Here is a 17,179-nt window from a genome sequence, read left to right as displayed (position 1 = left end):
GGTATAAGGAAATGCAGGACTTGAGTAATTTATGTAATGTTGGTCTAAATGAGACTTGTGGTAAGGAAAGAAAAGATACATGTAATGTATAATGTATGTAAATTAAAAAATGTTAATACAGTCTGTTGCTCTATTAATGCATGTGCGTCTATGTCTTAAGTGATAATTTAACAAAGGTCGTTTAAAAAAAAAAGAAAAGACATAGACACACATGCATTAATAGAAAAGAAAACAAGTTGCAATAACATATTTTCACTTACATACTTTACACTGGCTGGGTAATGACTATCGTTAAAGTTAACTGTGGCTTTACTAGTCTGAATGTACCAATAAAGACTTAAAAAGTATAAACTCATGGGCACTCAGAAGCCATGTATCTGAAACACTTATATGTCTTCAAGGGGTCATTTGCATATATTCTATAGGCCTGCTCTATAGGAAGTTTAATGTATTATACACGAAGACTTAAGCTTGGCTGAGTCTTTCTTGCAGTTTTTACTGATGACAAAAGTGTCTGATGCAATGATGAACTTCTCTGTTTGGTCAGATATCCTCACGTATGGGTGGGAGTACTAGTGAGATCTCTTAAGTGGGTTCTTTTTTATGTAGCTGCTATAACCATAATCAAGTTCACAAGGGGTCATTTACTCTGGTGTGGTCTATCCTTGGGACACCAGAAGATTTTTGTCAGGTTTTCTAGGTATGGCCTCTGTCACATCAGGTTCCTTCCATATCTTCTTCTTCTTTCGGCTTTTCCCAGTTAGGGGTCACCACAGCGGATCACCTGTCCACTCATAATTGGCAGTGGAGTTTTACGTTGTCAAGTTGCCAGCCCGGCACCCAACCTTCCACAGAAGGCACACACACACGTATACACTCACACCTAGGGCCAATCTTCTGCATGACCAAATCAATCATGCAATCCACAGGAGGAACCACCCAAGACAAAGATGAGGCAGTCTTAAAGGCCTTGAATTACAATCTCTTTGTCCGGGGGTGGACAGTGGGAGTTGAATGTTCCAGGACTCCCTCTGGCTTATTAACTCTAGTATTTCCTTGATTTGGGTTTTCAGAAGGAGACTGTGGGAAGCGCTCCCGTGCAATGAAATGTTGGTCTGCTGTGAGTGACTCTGCAGGGGAATCAATGTGCCTCCTTTTACATGTTCTTTTACTTAGAATATGTGGATGGTCTCCTCCGAGTTGCCCCAGGAAGGGTCATCTTCCAAATGTTGCTTTTTCTTGCAGCCTTTTGGATAAGACTGTCTCTGGAATTCATGATCTGGACACAAGGTGTCTTTGGATGAAGCCAAGGCCGATGGTGCATTTGTTGCATATAACTCTGAGGGAAGAATTGTGATCCTCACCAAGTGCTAACAGTGCCACTACCGAGCCCAGTGTCAGCTCAGAAGGAGTTCATACAAAGTAGCCATCACAAAAAAATTTGCAGCAGAAAAACCACGTCAAACGAGAAACTGGCTTTGGCACTGACAGGTCAAACAATGAAGACTCAGGCATCAAGACTGGCCTTGAGAGCATCAGGACTGAAATTAAACCCTGAACGCTGTGCCACAGGTACCTAGCAGCCTTGAGTCCAGTCAGACAAAAGGTTTTAGGACTGAAAGAGCAAGAAGTCAAGCTGGCACCAAAACAGACTCCGCTAGAATGACGTTCAGCTCCAAATCTCCAGGAGCTGAATCAATGCCTGGAAAAGGAGCAAGTCCCTCCTAAGCATTCCCCTTTGGGGACATCCCAACTGGGAATCTTGCCTCTGAACCTTCCCTGAGGAAAAGAACAGGCAGCTTTTCCTCCAAGACTAAGGGCCCCTCCCTGTCTGCTCTGAATACACAAGGGAACAGGAGGACACTCAAGTAAATCTGAGCTTTAGTTAATGCTTACATCATGCAATCAAAGTCAATGTGGAGAGATGGGCTCCCAACGCAGCCCTGGTAGACTAGACAGAAAGAACTGATGACGGACAGGAATGCCCATTATTTTCATCAGAGAAAGATCAGAGGCTAGATTACTAGTTGAGATGCCCCCAGAGTAGAATGCTAAGAGGGGGCTTGCACAATTCTAACAGGTTGCATTGTCCCCTGTACCACCTTAGTCATGTGTGCTAACACTAACCTTACCCCTGCTCCTAACCCCAACCCTACACATTAGGGTACGAAACACCCTTTCCCTAATGGTACCACTACACAAGACACATACACACACACACACACACACACACACACACACACACACACACACACACACACACACACACACACACACACACACTTTAGATATACCACTATTCAATCAAGCCAACATATTTGTCTCTTTTCCTAGCCCTCACCCTAAGCCTGACTGTAAACATCTCACACATTCTCAACTTCAATTGTCAATCTTTCATTACAAGTATAAGTTAATGTCCACTCCACTTACCTTACATTCAGTGGTGCGCAATTTGTCTATTCCACTACTTGACAACAGCTTACCTTACACTAATTCTAACACCTAAAAATGTTTCAGTGAATGTTAAGTTCAGCCAAACATACTGTAACAATACATTTTCACTCATTTATTTATACAATTGCTATGCCTTTACAATCAAAATCATATAATATCTCATCACATGTTGCGTACCCACTGTATTGACTTATTAACTGCTGATTCTGTATAGTCCAGGCTGGGCCTGAAACTGTTCATTGCTGATCAGTTCTGTAGCCTGGTAAACAAACTGAAATATACAAACACACAGATTTTCAGCATGAGTGCAGTCATGTTTAGGGCCATAAGGTCTCATCCTCAATAAATGAACTCTGAAGGAGGAAGACTGATTGAAACATCTTCTGTAAAGAGGAAATGTATTGCCTGTACTCAGGCTTATTGTAGTATGAGAAGAAATGTGCAGACAACTGGATAAACTGTACTAAACTCACAAATCCTGGGTATTAAAGGACTCTGCCTGCTTCAGGTCAAAAAAAAAAAACACATTTTAAGGCTTCTATTTTATATAATGCACTCTAGATGAGACTACCCTTTATGCTAGGCATGTCTCCACCAAAAACAATGCTAACAGGAGATCTAAATGAAAAATATGTAACGTAATACATAGGCCTGTAAAGCTGCAGAGGTGAACAAGCTCCAATATTTAGTAACATCAGCATTCTCAAATTTTTAACTGATACCATTTCCTCTACTATGCATGCCAACTATTTTATTTATAAATGGTTGATAGCTAATCATACATATGAGTATATTTAAAATCTCAGCAGTCGCACAGGTTGAAACCTACAATATATAAGCACAGATGGCTGAAAACTATAATTTATAAGCACAGACATAATATACATCGGACTTTTTTTATCAGAAGGACTAGAAGTATCTAAGATACTTTTTTCATCTTTAACTGCTGGCATGTCAACCTGGTCAATAAGGGAAGGGAAGAATTTGAGCCACTATGTATAAAATTTAGAGAAACAATAATACCATTCTAAACTATGAAACCATGAGGAAAACGATCAGATGGCTCAAAATAGTCTTCCCTGAATGCTTCTTATTTTTATTTTTACTCACAGACAGAAACTCATGGGGAATAACCCCACTAAGTTTACCAAATATTCCTGGAAACATAAACAGATATGCATTCAAAATATCCCAACATAAGATATACTGTAAAACACCATTAAAATTAAAATAATCTGGAAGTGAAATGTCAAGTTTGTCAATTTGCCCCTCCCACGCTTCAAACTCTAGCCATTCCCTTCCACAATACTTCTGAGCTTTAGTGAGACATAGAGAAATGCTTTTTAGAGAACAAAACCCAGTCATAAATAAGGTTTCATACTCAAATTCACTTTGTCAAACTTCTAAAACTAAAACACAAGTGGAGTAGTGTTAATATGTGATTACATTTCAAAGGAAATTCTCTCGATTAAATACACTGAAATGGAACGATATTCAGACAGCAAACAGTAAGAGCTTCACAATCAACTTTAATCAGCACGATCAACAGCTAATCGTGTTTTTAACCACTTCGCAGAAGAAACCTGAATATGGAAGTCCTCAGAAATTAATATTTTAGCACATAACTTCATTGAGTTTGGCTCATTCAGTTCCAATGTCTTTTTAATAGTTATAGAGCAAAAATCTGACACATATTTTAATATAAACAATGGAAAATTTTGAAGCACCACCACTCAGACTCAGATAACAGGTATAAGGCTTTAAAAATAAATACAGAAATCTGACCCAAATGCTAACAGAACAATGCTGCATATATACCAGCAAAGTCAAGTAAGTAGTTAATTCCTTTTCCTTTAAAGATGTTATACAAACTGACAGGAATTATCAACACTAATTCAAGACAGGTACACCAAATAAGGACTCTGCTATGACAGCAAGCAAGAAGCACACATTTTTCTATCCTAAGAACTATCTATTAATACTATGCTGTCATGATAAGCACAGAAATAAGTTTGTAACATTGACACGTGTAGATAGACATTTTATCATAAAAGTTTTAAGTTATAATATACTCATAATCATCCACTGCCCAACAAAAGCTCCCAACATATATCTTTAGACATCCAAATTATAAAAGTTAACAATGGTGCTGCGGTAACATTGTCATCTCACAGTAAGACGTTGTCCTGTTCGATTCTCAGCTAAAGCGTCTTCTGTGTGGAGACATGCGTGAATGGGTGTACCTTCGTTTGAAGGTTGTGCATCAGGGCTGGCAAATCGGCACGTAAAAGTCTACTGCCAATCATTAGCGGACCGGAGTTCCGCTGTGATGACCCCTAACTGGGAAAAGCCGAAAGACACAACAACAACAATGACTACCAGTTCCTAGGAAATGACAAAGAGATTTGGTTAGTTCCTTCAAAAGGGCTGGGCTAAGTCCACTTTACCGATATATACTAATCAATCAAGGGGAGAAAGTATTACGTAAAGTCATGAAAAAAAAAATATTTCAAAACTGGAGTCAAATGGCTGCCTCTCAGTAGTGGTATGGGTGTTATAACAGTGATATTGACTACATTCTGATACAAAGAATGATGAAAAATTTACATTTTTTATTGTCGAAGCTTAAGTTGTGGCTGAAAAATGTTCAGTGGATTAACCCACTAAATTCATTACCAAATAAGTAAAGGCATTATATAAATCATTACATATAGTCATCTGACTGCCTGTAAAAATCTAACTCATAAAGTGACGATATATATATATATATATATATGTATGTATATATATATATATATATATATATATATATATATATATATATATGTGACATACGAACTGTGTACCTAAGAAGAACATTGATATTTGTGCCCCTAACTGATTGAGTGCCATCTAATACAATGACCAGCTCCATGGCTAAAAATAATAAGATAACCAGGTCTATAACTATCACCAAGAAATAGGCTAGTTCTGCATTTTTGTCAGTTTTGCAATCTCTATATTCCTGACTGGTGATGCATCCAGTTGTGTCATACAGACGAATTAAGGGGATAACTTTATACTTTAGTGATAGAGCAGACAGACTGAAGCCCTGCCTAACATGATTCCCATTTCTGTAACAGATTTGATAATAGTCATCAGATGGAGAATGAAGTGGACTGAGAGATACTAGGACTTTTATTACCTGGAAGTGACTGGTATTGGCTGTGCAATCCAACAACACCTCTACCAACATGATTGTTCATGTGGGTAGATTCCAATGTAGGCACAGGAAATGTCACAGTCTTGTCTACCACTTCTTGCAAGAGGTCCTTTACATCTTTTGAATCCACTCCTTCCAGTATGTCCTGAAAAGAAAAAAATATAATCACAGTTAAAAATTTAAACATCATAACACTAAAGAGGGACATTTAATGAAAATGACAATATTGTGGTATTTTTTAAAGCATACAAAATGTAACATTACTAGCTGATTACAATTTACATATTGATTCTCATGTATATGTTTTAATTCTATTCAAAAACACTAATTTCAGTCAGTAAAATTAACCATAATTCAGGAATTCATTTATTGACAGCACCCTATAATTTTAATTTATACTGAGTGAATGCGGAGTCTGAATTCCAATATGCTGTTAGGTTTAGGGCTCACAAATTCAGACTGAAAATGCTGTAACCGTTCATTTTAATACTCCCTCAGTTGCCTGATACATGTGATGGATGCTGCTCACTGAAATACCATTTCATTTCTCATCCCAAACACACACACACACACACACACACACACACACACACACACACACACACACACACACACACATCAAAATATAGGACTTCAAGTCTGTATTCTGCCCTTTCCCAAGAACACTCACGGATTCAGACACAAATGCATTTACAAGCATACTCTAGTACTATAGGAACTCACTCAATAAAATGCATACTTCTTTAAAAGTATCTATTCTTTGGAATAGTATATCTTAGTTTTACACAATACTCACATTTACACATACAAACACGAGTGTGTGTGTGTGTGTGTGTGTGTGTGTGTGTATGCATATGTGTGTGTGTTTGTATATATATATATATATATATATATATATATGTGTGTGTGTGTGTGTGTGTGTGTATATCTATATGCTTACACACACACACACACACACACACACACACACATATTTATGGACACACATACCTTTTTATAGGTTAATGCTATGAACTGTTAATTAGCTGACTGCTGTAATCCATGGTTTGATTTTCTCAGCCTCCATTTCCCTACTGTATGACTGAAACTGAGCTTGTGAACTTATTATCCCTAATCCACCCACTATGAATTATAGAATGTTAGCAGCTAGGCAGAAACGTTTCAGTAACTTATCATCTTACCAAGAGTTTGTAGCTCCTTTCCTATTCCCATTATGCACATGTCCACCAGATCTTCTGAGGTCAAATGTATTGCCTAATCTATACAGTGGGAACTAAGGGAGCATAAAAAGATGGTAGTGAACAAAGGATGGGCTTCAGAATAGGTCTACTAGGTCTATCTAGAAAGACAGAATGTTACAGTTTGGTAGGGGAAAGGAGGGCAGGCTGTTGAAGCAGAAAGACTAGGGATAATAAAGAGTCAGCTTTATTATACTACATAACATCAGTATATTGTTTTTTTTCCCCTGTGAGTCCACAATGAATTATGGGACAGATTCCACAGCTACCTGCTTTCCTAGGTGGAATCATGACAGGATGCCCTTGTGGGTCTAGATTTGGAGATGGTGTCCAGTTTATAACCTTTAGGAAAAGTATGCAGCATTCACTTTGCCAGTAAAGTTTTGTGTTTTGGATTGCTATATGAAAGTTATACAGTCAGAAAACCATCCTGACAAAGTTATTTTGGAAACTTTGCACCCCAGCTGCATTAATTAGAACAAAGTTTGAAATGTCCTTCCTGATTACTTTTGTGTGGTGTAAATAGAAATGTAACTATCTGTGATCATCTAAGGGTGTAGAACAAGTACCCCCCCCCCCCTCCACTGGAATAGCTATTAAGAAAGATTGGAAGGTGTATTGTTTGGTTAAGAAAAAACCCTGATAAAATCTTGGACAAAAAAGGGATGGATTTATTCGAAGTAACACTCTTTGTGAAAAATCTAATATGGAGGTTTGGAGGAAAGGACATGGAACTCCAAAATCCTTTTCGGAGAAATGGCAGCTGTTGTCTTCCAAGAAAAAAATTTAAATCAGCAGAAGACGCTAGATCAAATGAAGGATATGTTAGTGCTTTCAGCACAATGTTCAAATCCTGCATCTTTAATGGAAGGACAGAGGACAAAGGTGCCTTTATGTAATGCTTTACAGACCCGCTCTACCAAGGAATATAAAGAAAAAAATCGGTGTAAAAGATGGAGATGAAGGCTAACTGGACCTTAATGGTAAAATAATTGGATCCAGATTCAAACAGGGATGAGATAGAGTTTAAAACTTGACAGAACTTGAATGAAAAAGGAGTCCAATCCCTGATTGGGAAGCCCAGATAGAAAACATTTTCCATTTGCTCCTGTAAAGCTTGCAAGTTCATTGTTTCTATGAGGCTGTAGAATTTAGATCACTTTTGTGGAACAGGCTAGGTCTCTGGCCATTGATGAAAATGGAGAAACCTTGCAGTTAAACTAAGGAACCCAATGTCTGATTGAGGCTTGCTGGAAAAGAAAATCAAGATGTATATTAAGAAACCAGGGCTACTTCTTGAAATTAAACCATAGCAAGGAGACACAAATTTGCCTAGACCAAAAAGGCGCTATCAGGATGACTGTGGCCATGTGCAGAGGTGCTTCCTAGAGGAATTTTATCATTATGGGAAAGGAGGGGGGGGGGCATAGAGAAGTCTGAGTGCCTACTGACAGATCAAAAAATCCCTGAGTGACTCTCCCTGTGAAGTGATGAGGGCAAAGAAGTTGTTGCTTTTCGTGCTGGTAGGGAATGCAAACAGATCACAGCCTGGCTGTTCCAGCATTGAAATACTAACTGTGTTACTGATGTCTGGCAGTTGGCGCAGAGGATAATGTTGTAAGCTTTAGTTCCTGTGGTACATGGCTTGATTCCCTCAGCCATCAATTGCCTCCTGCATAACCTTGAGCAAGTCACTTAACCAGACATTGCTCCCGGGTTGCCCCTGAAAAGGGACTGTCCATCTATCTGGTTAACAAATAAAGTTGTTACTATAATGCCTCTGCTGTTTTTAATTTCTCCAAGTTTTTTGGGTTTCTAATACCATGACAGGAATGGACCCCATTCCTAAGTCAAAGTATGATTAAAGTTCATGAAATTATTGTTTCACTCTTTGATGTTACCCAAAAGTGCTCTTCGCAGCACCCGCAGTGTGCCCAGTAATGATTCCTTCTGCAATTCATACGGTGTTACATGAATTGGTAACATATCTAAATATGATTGTGAATTCTTTTTTATAAGATCAGTTGCTACTACTTCTATTGGAACTGTCTGGGTATCTTTCTTCCACATGGCTCTCGTTTCTGCCTGCAGATCGAGGTATTTTATGACTTTGTGTCTCTCTGTACGCAAGACACTGCAGTCACTAGGTGTGGCGATTTCAATGATCAATGCTACTTTTGTCTTCTTTTCTTGGACCACTATATCCAGTTTTCTAGCATCTGTCTTTTGGACTGTTGGTATTGGGTGATCCCATGTGATGTAGACTTCATCATTTTTTATGATTCTCTGTGGTTCATGTTTCCAGTGTTTTTCAGCCACTTCAGTACCATAATGTTTGCACAATCTCCAGTGTAACAATCTCGCCACATTATTATGCCTTTCAGTATACAGTCGTTCTGCCATTAGAGAGTCACAACCAGCAATAAGGTGTGTGACTGTTTCCAGTTCGGTTCCACAAAACCTACATATGTCAGTTTCTCCCACATGTTCAATGGACTTAGTAAACCAGCATGTACGCAGCCCAGTATTTTGGGCTGCCAATATTAACCTTTCATTTTTTGAAGTAAATTCACTTCTCCTTAACCATTCCTGCATTCGTTCTCGATCAAAAGTTCGATCGAAGTTTTCTATACTTGCAACTATATTTATGCATACTCCACATTTCTTGCCTTTTCTCCTGGTCCTTCACCTTATATTCTTTCTTTTGTTTTTTAGCACATTCAGTTGCTGCCTGTTTTTTATCCACTTCTGGTTTGATTTCCATTCCTGCTTGACGTCGATATGCTTCTGCAAAATTAAGTAGAGATGCCATCTTAGATTTATTCTCCTCATGTTTCAAAACTTTCACCACATTTGGATCTTGTGAGGTCAGTAGATATGAGTGGAATCCCACAATTGCAGATCTATACATGCAATCAATTTCAAGGAGGCCCATCCCTCCTTCAGAACGGGGAATATATAATCTTGGTATACACTGATTTTTATAAATCATTTGGTGAGCATGAAGCATCCTTCTTGTTTTAATATCCAATCTATCCAACACTTTTTGGGGCCAGTCAATCACTCCAAAACTATAAGTTAGGACAGGAAGAGCAAACTGATTTATAGCTTGGATCTTGTTCCTAGGTGTCAATGCTGTTTTCAGGATTAATTTAAGTCTTCTAAAGTACTCCTTACTAAGCTTTATTCGTATTTGTTCATGTTTTATTGCTGACCCTTCATCAAGTCCCAAGTATTTATACACCCCCTCTTGCTCAAGTTCTTTTATATCACATTCTTCTCCCAAACTGATATTTTCCTGGTGCTGCAATTTTCCTTTTTTAAAGGTTGCTTTTGCACATTTATCAAGACCAAATGACATTCCAATATCATCTGAAAATGTTTTGACAACCCGCAGCTGTGCTTTCAGTTCCTCATTTATGAGCTATAAAGTTTTAAATCATCGAAAAAGAGAAGATGAGAAGTCATTAGACTTCGTTGTTTTCTAGAAGCCAAATTATAGCCATGACCTAAACTGTTAAGTATACAGCTTAATGGATTAATGGCAAGGCAAAATAGCAATGGTGACAGGGAGTCACCCTGGAATATCCCCCTTTGGATTTTTACCCCTGGGATAATAATCTGTCCTTTATCATGGCTTAATTGCAAAGTGGTCTGCCACTGTTTCATGGTTACTGTAATGTAATCAATCAGTGTAGGATGTACCTTATACATTTTTAAGCACTCTTTTATCCATTTATGTGGGATACTATCAAATGCTTTTTTATAGTCAATCCATGCCATACTTAGATTCTTCCCTTTCTTACAGTTCGCCACTATAACTTTATTTAACAACAAATGATCCTTTGTTCCATATGACTTTCTTTTATTGCCCTTTTGTTCTACTGCCATAATTGAGTTTTCTTCTAAATGACTATAAACTCTGTCGGCGGCAATTCCCATGTATAGTTTATACATCGTCAGAAGACAAGTTATTGGTCTATAATTTTTAGGGTAGCTTGCAGGTTCACTCTTAAGTAAGAGCATTGTTTTTCCTGTTGTTAACCAGTGCAGTGTCTGTTTGGGGTGTGCATATAAACAGTTTTTACTCATGGCTAGATTCTCGTGTAAAGAAGTTAATACTTTAAGCCAAAAGTTAGGTACTGCATCTGGGCCTGGGGTTTTCCAATTAGAGGCTTTTCTCAAATTTATTTCAATCTCTCTGGTTGTTATTTCATCCCATTTCATATCCTGTACCTTTAAACTTCTTATTCTTTCTTTTACTTCTTCTATCCATTTAGCATCTTTGTTATGTTCCACAGGATCTTCATAGATACGTCTCCAAAATGCATCTACTTCCTCTTTTTTCGGCGGTCTATCAATTCCTTTTACCTTATTTCCCAATTTTCTATAAAACGTTTTTGGGTCATTAGTAAATTGCTTATTTTGTGCTTTTCCCTTATATTTATCTTCGTATCTTCTGAGTCTTTCCACCTGTTTTGAGATTTTTAGTTTGTTATCTCCAATAGTGCATGATAGATCCTGGTCTGTTCTAATACTGCACATTGCTTTTATCACATCTATCTTTCTTAATATTTTTGTTAATCCGTTCCCTCTTCTATAATTTTCTAACAATGACACTTCTTGTCTTAGCTGCTTTATAGTTTTCTCTGTTCGATATTTCCATGATGGTATTCGCTTCCCTTTTCCCTTGCTATCCTATGTTCCTGTGGTAGAATTTTATCAGTTATTAATTTAGCAGCACAGTAATATATTCTGTTTACTTCTGTTATATCGCATGGATCTCTATGGACAGTCCTAATTACTGTGTTCATTTGTTTTATCAAGCTTCTGACTTTTGGGGTTTTATTAATCTTCTGCAGTCTATTTCTCTCATTGATCTTGATATATCTGTCTTTGTCTATTAGATCAAGCAACTCTTATCTTAACTCATTTTCATCCATACTGAGGGCACATCCCTTGTTATCCGTTTCCTGCGGGCATTCTATAGAAAGTTCTATAGCATCTTCCTGTGGCACATTCTCTTCAATTTCATCCTGTGTCATCTGTTGCTCTGTCATATGGAAACTCACTGTCCTATCACTCCTCAACATTGACTGCATCAGAGTTTCCAGTTTCCTGTTCCTTTCCTTGCTGTCTAACTTCAAGTGAACTTTTATACTGGTTTCCTATGGAAGGCTCCAAAATATCTTGATATGGCACCTGACCTGTTGCTTCCTGTTCCATTAGTTTCCCCTTAATTTGGATATCCATTGCTCTATCCTGTTGTGGTGTTTTCTGCATTTGATTTTCTACACTGAATCCTTCTCTTTGCAGCTGTTCCATTACCTCAATTTCTATTTCTTTGACTTCTCCATTACTAATCTCTTTTTCTACTTTTACTCTTAGTCTTCTTATTTTTTGTATTGTAAACTTTTCCATATCTGGATTCCTTTGCCTATATTTTTCTTCAAATATCTTTGGTGCTGCTCTTTTTGTATTAGTTAGTTTTGCTTTCTCCTTTGCATAAATATTACACCATATTAAATCGTTTTTCTTTTCCCCTCTCCATATTTCTTCTTCACATGTCTCCTGATCTTCTTGCTTTTCCTTATTCTGGGGACTCACTCCATTATGCTGTAATGTAGTCTGTTTTAGACCTTCTACATTAAATCTTTCACTTTGCAGGCATTCCATAACTTCAACTTCTATTTCCTTAACTTCTACTTTACTAATCATCTTTTCTACATTAAATATTTGCGCTTTTAGTCTTTTTATTGTGAAATTTTCCATATCTGGATGCCTTTGCCTGTATTTTTCTTCGAATATCTTTGAAACTGCCTTCTGTATATTAGTTAACTTGGCTTTCTCCTTTACATAAATATTGCACCATATCAAATCTCTCTTTCTTTCCCATGTCCATATTTCTTTCTTATATTTTTCAAATCTCTCTAGGCTTTGTTGTTTATAATTTCTCACTTCCTCAGAGGCTTCTTTTTCCAAAGGGATTAAAGTTTCTTGATCTATATACTGCTTTTCAAAAATCTGTTCTATTAATGAAAGCACATTTTTATTTGAAGCTTGTGACAGTTTTTTCTGTGGAAGTATTTTTCTTTCCTCTAATTTCTCTCTTAATCGTTTTGTATATCTTGTGTCTGGAAATTCTGGGCTTTTTACATAATAGTAACAATACATAATTTCTTTCTAAATTGCCACGGTGGTATGGCGGTAGCATTGTTACCTCACAGCAAGAGGTTCTCCCGTTCGATTCTCGAATGGGCTTGGGAGTGCCTTCTGTGTGGAGTCTGCATTTCCTCCCCGCGGTTGGTTAGCGTTCGAAAGACATGCGTGTGTAAATGGGCATACCTTCGTTGAAGGTTGAGTGTCGAGCTGGCACCTCGGCGTTTCGTAAAAAATCTACTGCCAATCATTAGCGAAATGGAGTTCCGCTGTGGCGACCTCTTACCGGGAAAAGCCGAAAGACAAACAACAACATCCTCAATAGTCCACACTGTCGTCTTTATGGCTCTTCTTTGACCAATTAATTTTTGCCATTTTTGTGGACTACTACTTCCTTCTACAACAGAGGGGCCATCCTCCCCATGAGCCTGGCCTGGCCCCATTGTAGGATTGCTTCTGTATTTTGAGGATTCTACACTGTCATTTTTTCCAGTCCTGGCACCAGTGCACCTACCAGGATTGGGCACTTTTTTATCCTGGGTCTTGTGCACCCAGCTATCTTTTTTTTATTTTTGATTTACTTCTGTCCATGATATATGCTATATAAATATAGTTTATATATCAGTGTCGCCTTGGTGAGATTTTGTGAAAAACAGGGTCCACCTCGCGAAGGTACTCACCAAGACTTGAGGATTAATTCAGTTTCAGAACTACTATGTTCCTTTGCTTGCTGACTTTTCATCTCTCCATCAGGACCCCTTTCATCTCTCCATCAGGACCCCTTTCATCTCTCCATCAGGGCCCTATATATAATGCATTGAGGGTCCACTCATGAGACATCAGAATTGATCTGCTGAGCCTGTAGGCAAGATAACTGGCCTCCCAAAATGTGTGTTGTTGCAAAAACATCCCCCACTGTCACTCGTGTGGCCTCTTGGCATAGTATATAAGACCTGGTTCCCTTCCACTTGTAGAAAAACTAGACTACTGACTGTGTGTATAGAGTGTATAGAAATCACATCCTATAGAAGATAGTTCTGGAAGGCCTGTAGTGCTAGGAGGACTGTCTTAGCTCTGTGACAATTATCTGAAAGTTTGCTTGCAATTCAGACCATCTTACCTGAATCATTCTCCCCCTCAAAATGGTTCCCCCTGCCCTAGGGAGAACATGTTCATGTTCACTGCAGCCTTTGAAAGGGACAAAGAAAAGGATCTTCCCCTTGGGACTATGAGAGACTCCATCAATGACATTAAATGTTTCCTGCAGTGAATGAGAGACAAACAGGAATGCTGATAGCATCCATTACCTGGGACCACTACATGCTCAGAATTCACTGCAGAACCGTCATGTAAAGCCTTGTATGAGGTACAAGATGGATAGATATTCTCATAAGATGGATAGTTTTTACGATGAGAGAGGCTAAAGGAGATTTAGGGGTCAGAGGGCTTGAGACTGCAGTTCATAATGACAAAATCTTTCTTCTGTAGTTTGAAAATGCATGCTCTAACATCCAGATGGCTTCCTAGAAAGGCCAGAGATGAGAAAGGCTCTAAAAATGATATTCCATTTTGATTGAGATGCCCAAGGATAGACATGAGTGAAGTAAGTAATCTCTAGCCGACAGAATAGACTCCTTTCTCGTAGCAGCTAGGAGCTAAAAATCCAGATATGGAAATATGTGAATTCTCTTAAGTCACACATAAGCTGTGATTGCCACAATGCATGGGGGGCAGGGGGGGCCACAGCATGGTGGGAAATGATAATTATTGATTACAGATGTAATCTAAGGGTCCTTCTGGACTCTTCAGGGATATTTGTGTGTCCTAAAGGTTTGTACAACACATCCAGTTGTTCTCCAGTGGAGAACAGCTGGCATAATAACTGTCTAGAATTCTGCCTTTTTTACATACTGATTTAGGCTACTTACGTCTAGAATGGGTCTGCAGTCCTTTGACCTCTGTGGAACTAAAACGAATCTGGAATAGACTCCAAATATTGTCTGGTTTGGTGGGACCTCCTGGATGGCTCTTTTTTGAGGGACATTTGCAATCTCTTTTGCTGATGCCTTTTTTATAGTGTAGTATACCCGGAAGGGCTAGGGATAATATTTTTGGGGTTAATGAGAATAGAATGAGACAATCTCTGGATATTATGCTCTTCACCCATATGTCTTGTATGATGGCTCTCCAAGCATCTGCATGAAGAGACAATCAGCCCCGACTGCCTCCAGAGTGAAGCAGTCAAGCACTCCTTCACTGATGCTGAGATTGCTTCCCACAAAAAGGATGCCTGAATCACTGGTTCTTCAAAACTCCTCTGCCCCTGGGGAAGCATGTATTTAATGAATATCATCTGTCACTGTTGCCCCTATCTGAAGAGAAGTCATAAGGACAGTATTGGAATGTCCTAAACCACAGTCCTGTACATCAGGCAAAACAGAAGCAAATTTATCCCAGTAATAATTGAATGCTGACAGACAAGTGTGAGATTCAAGATGCTGTATTCAGCTGTCTTCGGAATATTTTTTCATTGAGGATCAAATATAGTTTTATATAGTTTTTGGCAGCAGAACAGGCTAAGGAGGAAATAAAAATGTTTATCCAACAAAAATTGAGATGGCTAGCAAAAAGGGATTCTGCTTGTCATTCTTTTGAAAATAAAGCTCATACAGAGACTTTGCTAGGGAATCTTTTCCATTGTTTCTAAGGAAAATGCTTGAAAGACAGAAAAAAAGCACAGGAATAGACTAGAACAATCAGGAGTATCTTGGACTTGAACCAGACTCCAGTGTCGGGAGATAAAGATAATCAGAATGAAGACCAGCAACACTAAATTAGTGAATAAATGTGGAGACTACAAAGCCTCAAATGCATTTGTGAAATATGGCTTTGCAAGAAAAGGTGGCTAAGAAAGACTGGAGTTTTGCTGTCTTTGTTAGACTTGTGGATGGACTGTAAAGCATATACCCCTTTTTATGTTATGTATGTTTAGAATGATACTTCTTCTTTTGGCTTTTTCCCGGATAGAGGTCGCCACAGCAGATCACCTGTCCACTCATGATTGGCAGTGGAGTTTTTTACGGTGCCGAGTTGGCAGCCCGGTGCCCAACCTTCCACAGAAGGCACATACACGCATACACTCACGCCTAGGGCCAATTTAGAGTATCCAATCCACCTACAGCATGTCTTTGGGATGTGGGAGGAAACCGGAGCACCCGGAAGAAACCCACACAATCACAGGAAGGACATGCAGACTCCACACAGAAGGCACCCCAGCCGAAGATCGAACCAGAGAACCTCTTGCTGTGAGGCGGCAACACTAACCGCTGCACCACCACAGCCGCCCTTATGTTTAGAATGATGCTAAAAGGGGGAAATAGTAACTCTAAGTAAAACAATTGTTGTTCTTATCAGCATTTTTATTAAAAATTTAATGACATATAAACTGCATCTTATATTGTAAAGCGGTTTTGTATAGGGTACAGTCAGGGGTATTTTAAGTGACTGTTGTATATAGTAAATACATTAAAGAAAGCAAGTACTTTTTTTTGGTGGTAAGAAGTATATGCTTTAGAGTATAACTAGATAAAAAAGGCTGGACAGAAGCAAGTTTTACATAAACATAATGTTGTGATTGTGGGCTCCTGGGATGGGGATGAGATGTAGAAGCGTACTGATTGCATCATATCTAACATTAACTTTAAGATAATAATGTCCACTGTTTTTAAAAAGGTGGAAGTCTAGATTCATGTCCCTGGCTTAAGCTATAAGCAAACAGGTTTGGAAAATAAAACAAAATGATGAAAGGCGTGAAAAATACTAAATGTCTTGCATCTATAAAGATAAAACAGTGTAAGAAACTTCTCTGTGTGGAAGATTTTCAGTCCATATATTTCTAGTTAATCACTGTATATTAATCAGATCAGACAATAGTAGTAGAAGTAGCGAACGTAAACCCATCAAGTCAAAAAGTAATAATAGAAAATATATAATTCTACAGCATTACTAAGTATTCGAAAGTAATCCAAGCAAGGCAGGCCGTCTGTTTCCAGTCGAAAATCCTTTATTAAGTACACAGACAAGCGATCCAAGTAAAACAAAAATAAAGTAATAATTTCCTCACAAG

General features: G+C 38.3%; 1 protein-coding gene across 1 annotated transcript in view; it reads right to left on the bottom strand.

The window, feature by feature from the left end:
* The window catches only part of LOC122808514, a 1,519,214-nt gene that overhangs the window by 785,049 nt on the left and 716,986 nt on the right, over window positions 1-17,179 (bottom strand). Inside the window, exon 11 of the mRNA XM_044079469.1 lies at window positions 5,639-5,801. Coding sequence (XP_043935404.1) covers window positions 5,639-5,801 — 163 coding nt within the window. The remainder of the gene's footprint in view (window positions 1-5,638; window positions 5,802-17,179) is intronic.

The sequence above is a fragment of the Protopterus annectens genome, chromosome 8.part0 (genome assembly GCF_019279795.1).
Source record: "Protopterus annectens isolate FY-2018-M chromosome 8.part0, PAN1.0, whole genome shotgun sequence".
Taxonomy (NCBI): Eukaryota; Metazoa; Chordata; order Ceratodontiformes; family Protopteridae; genus Protopterus; species Protopterus annectens.
The sequence above is the reverse complement of the archived record's forward strand: the minus strand, read 5'-3'. Positions and strand labels throughout refer to the sequence as shown.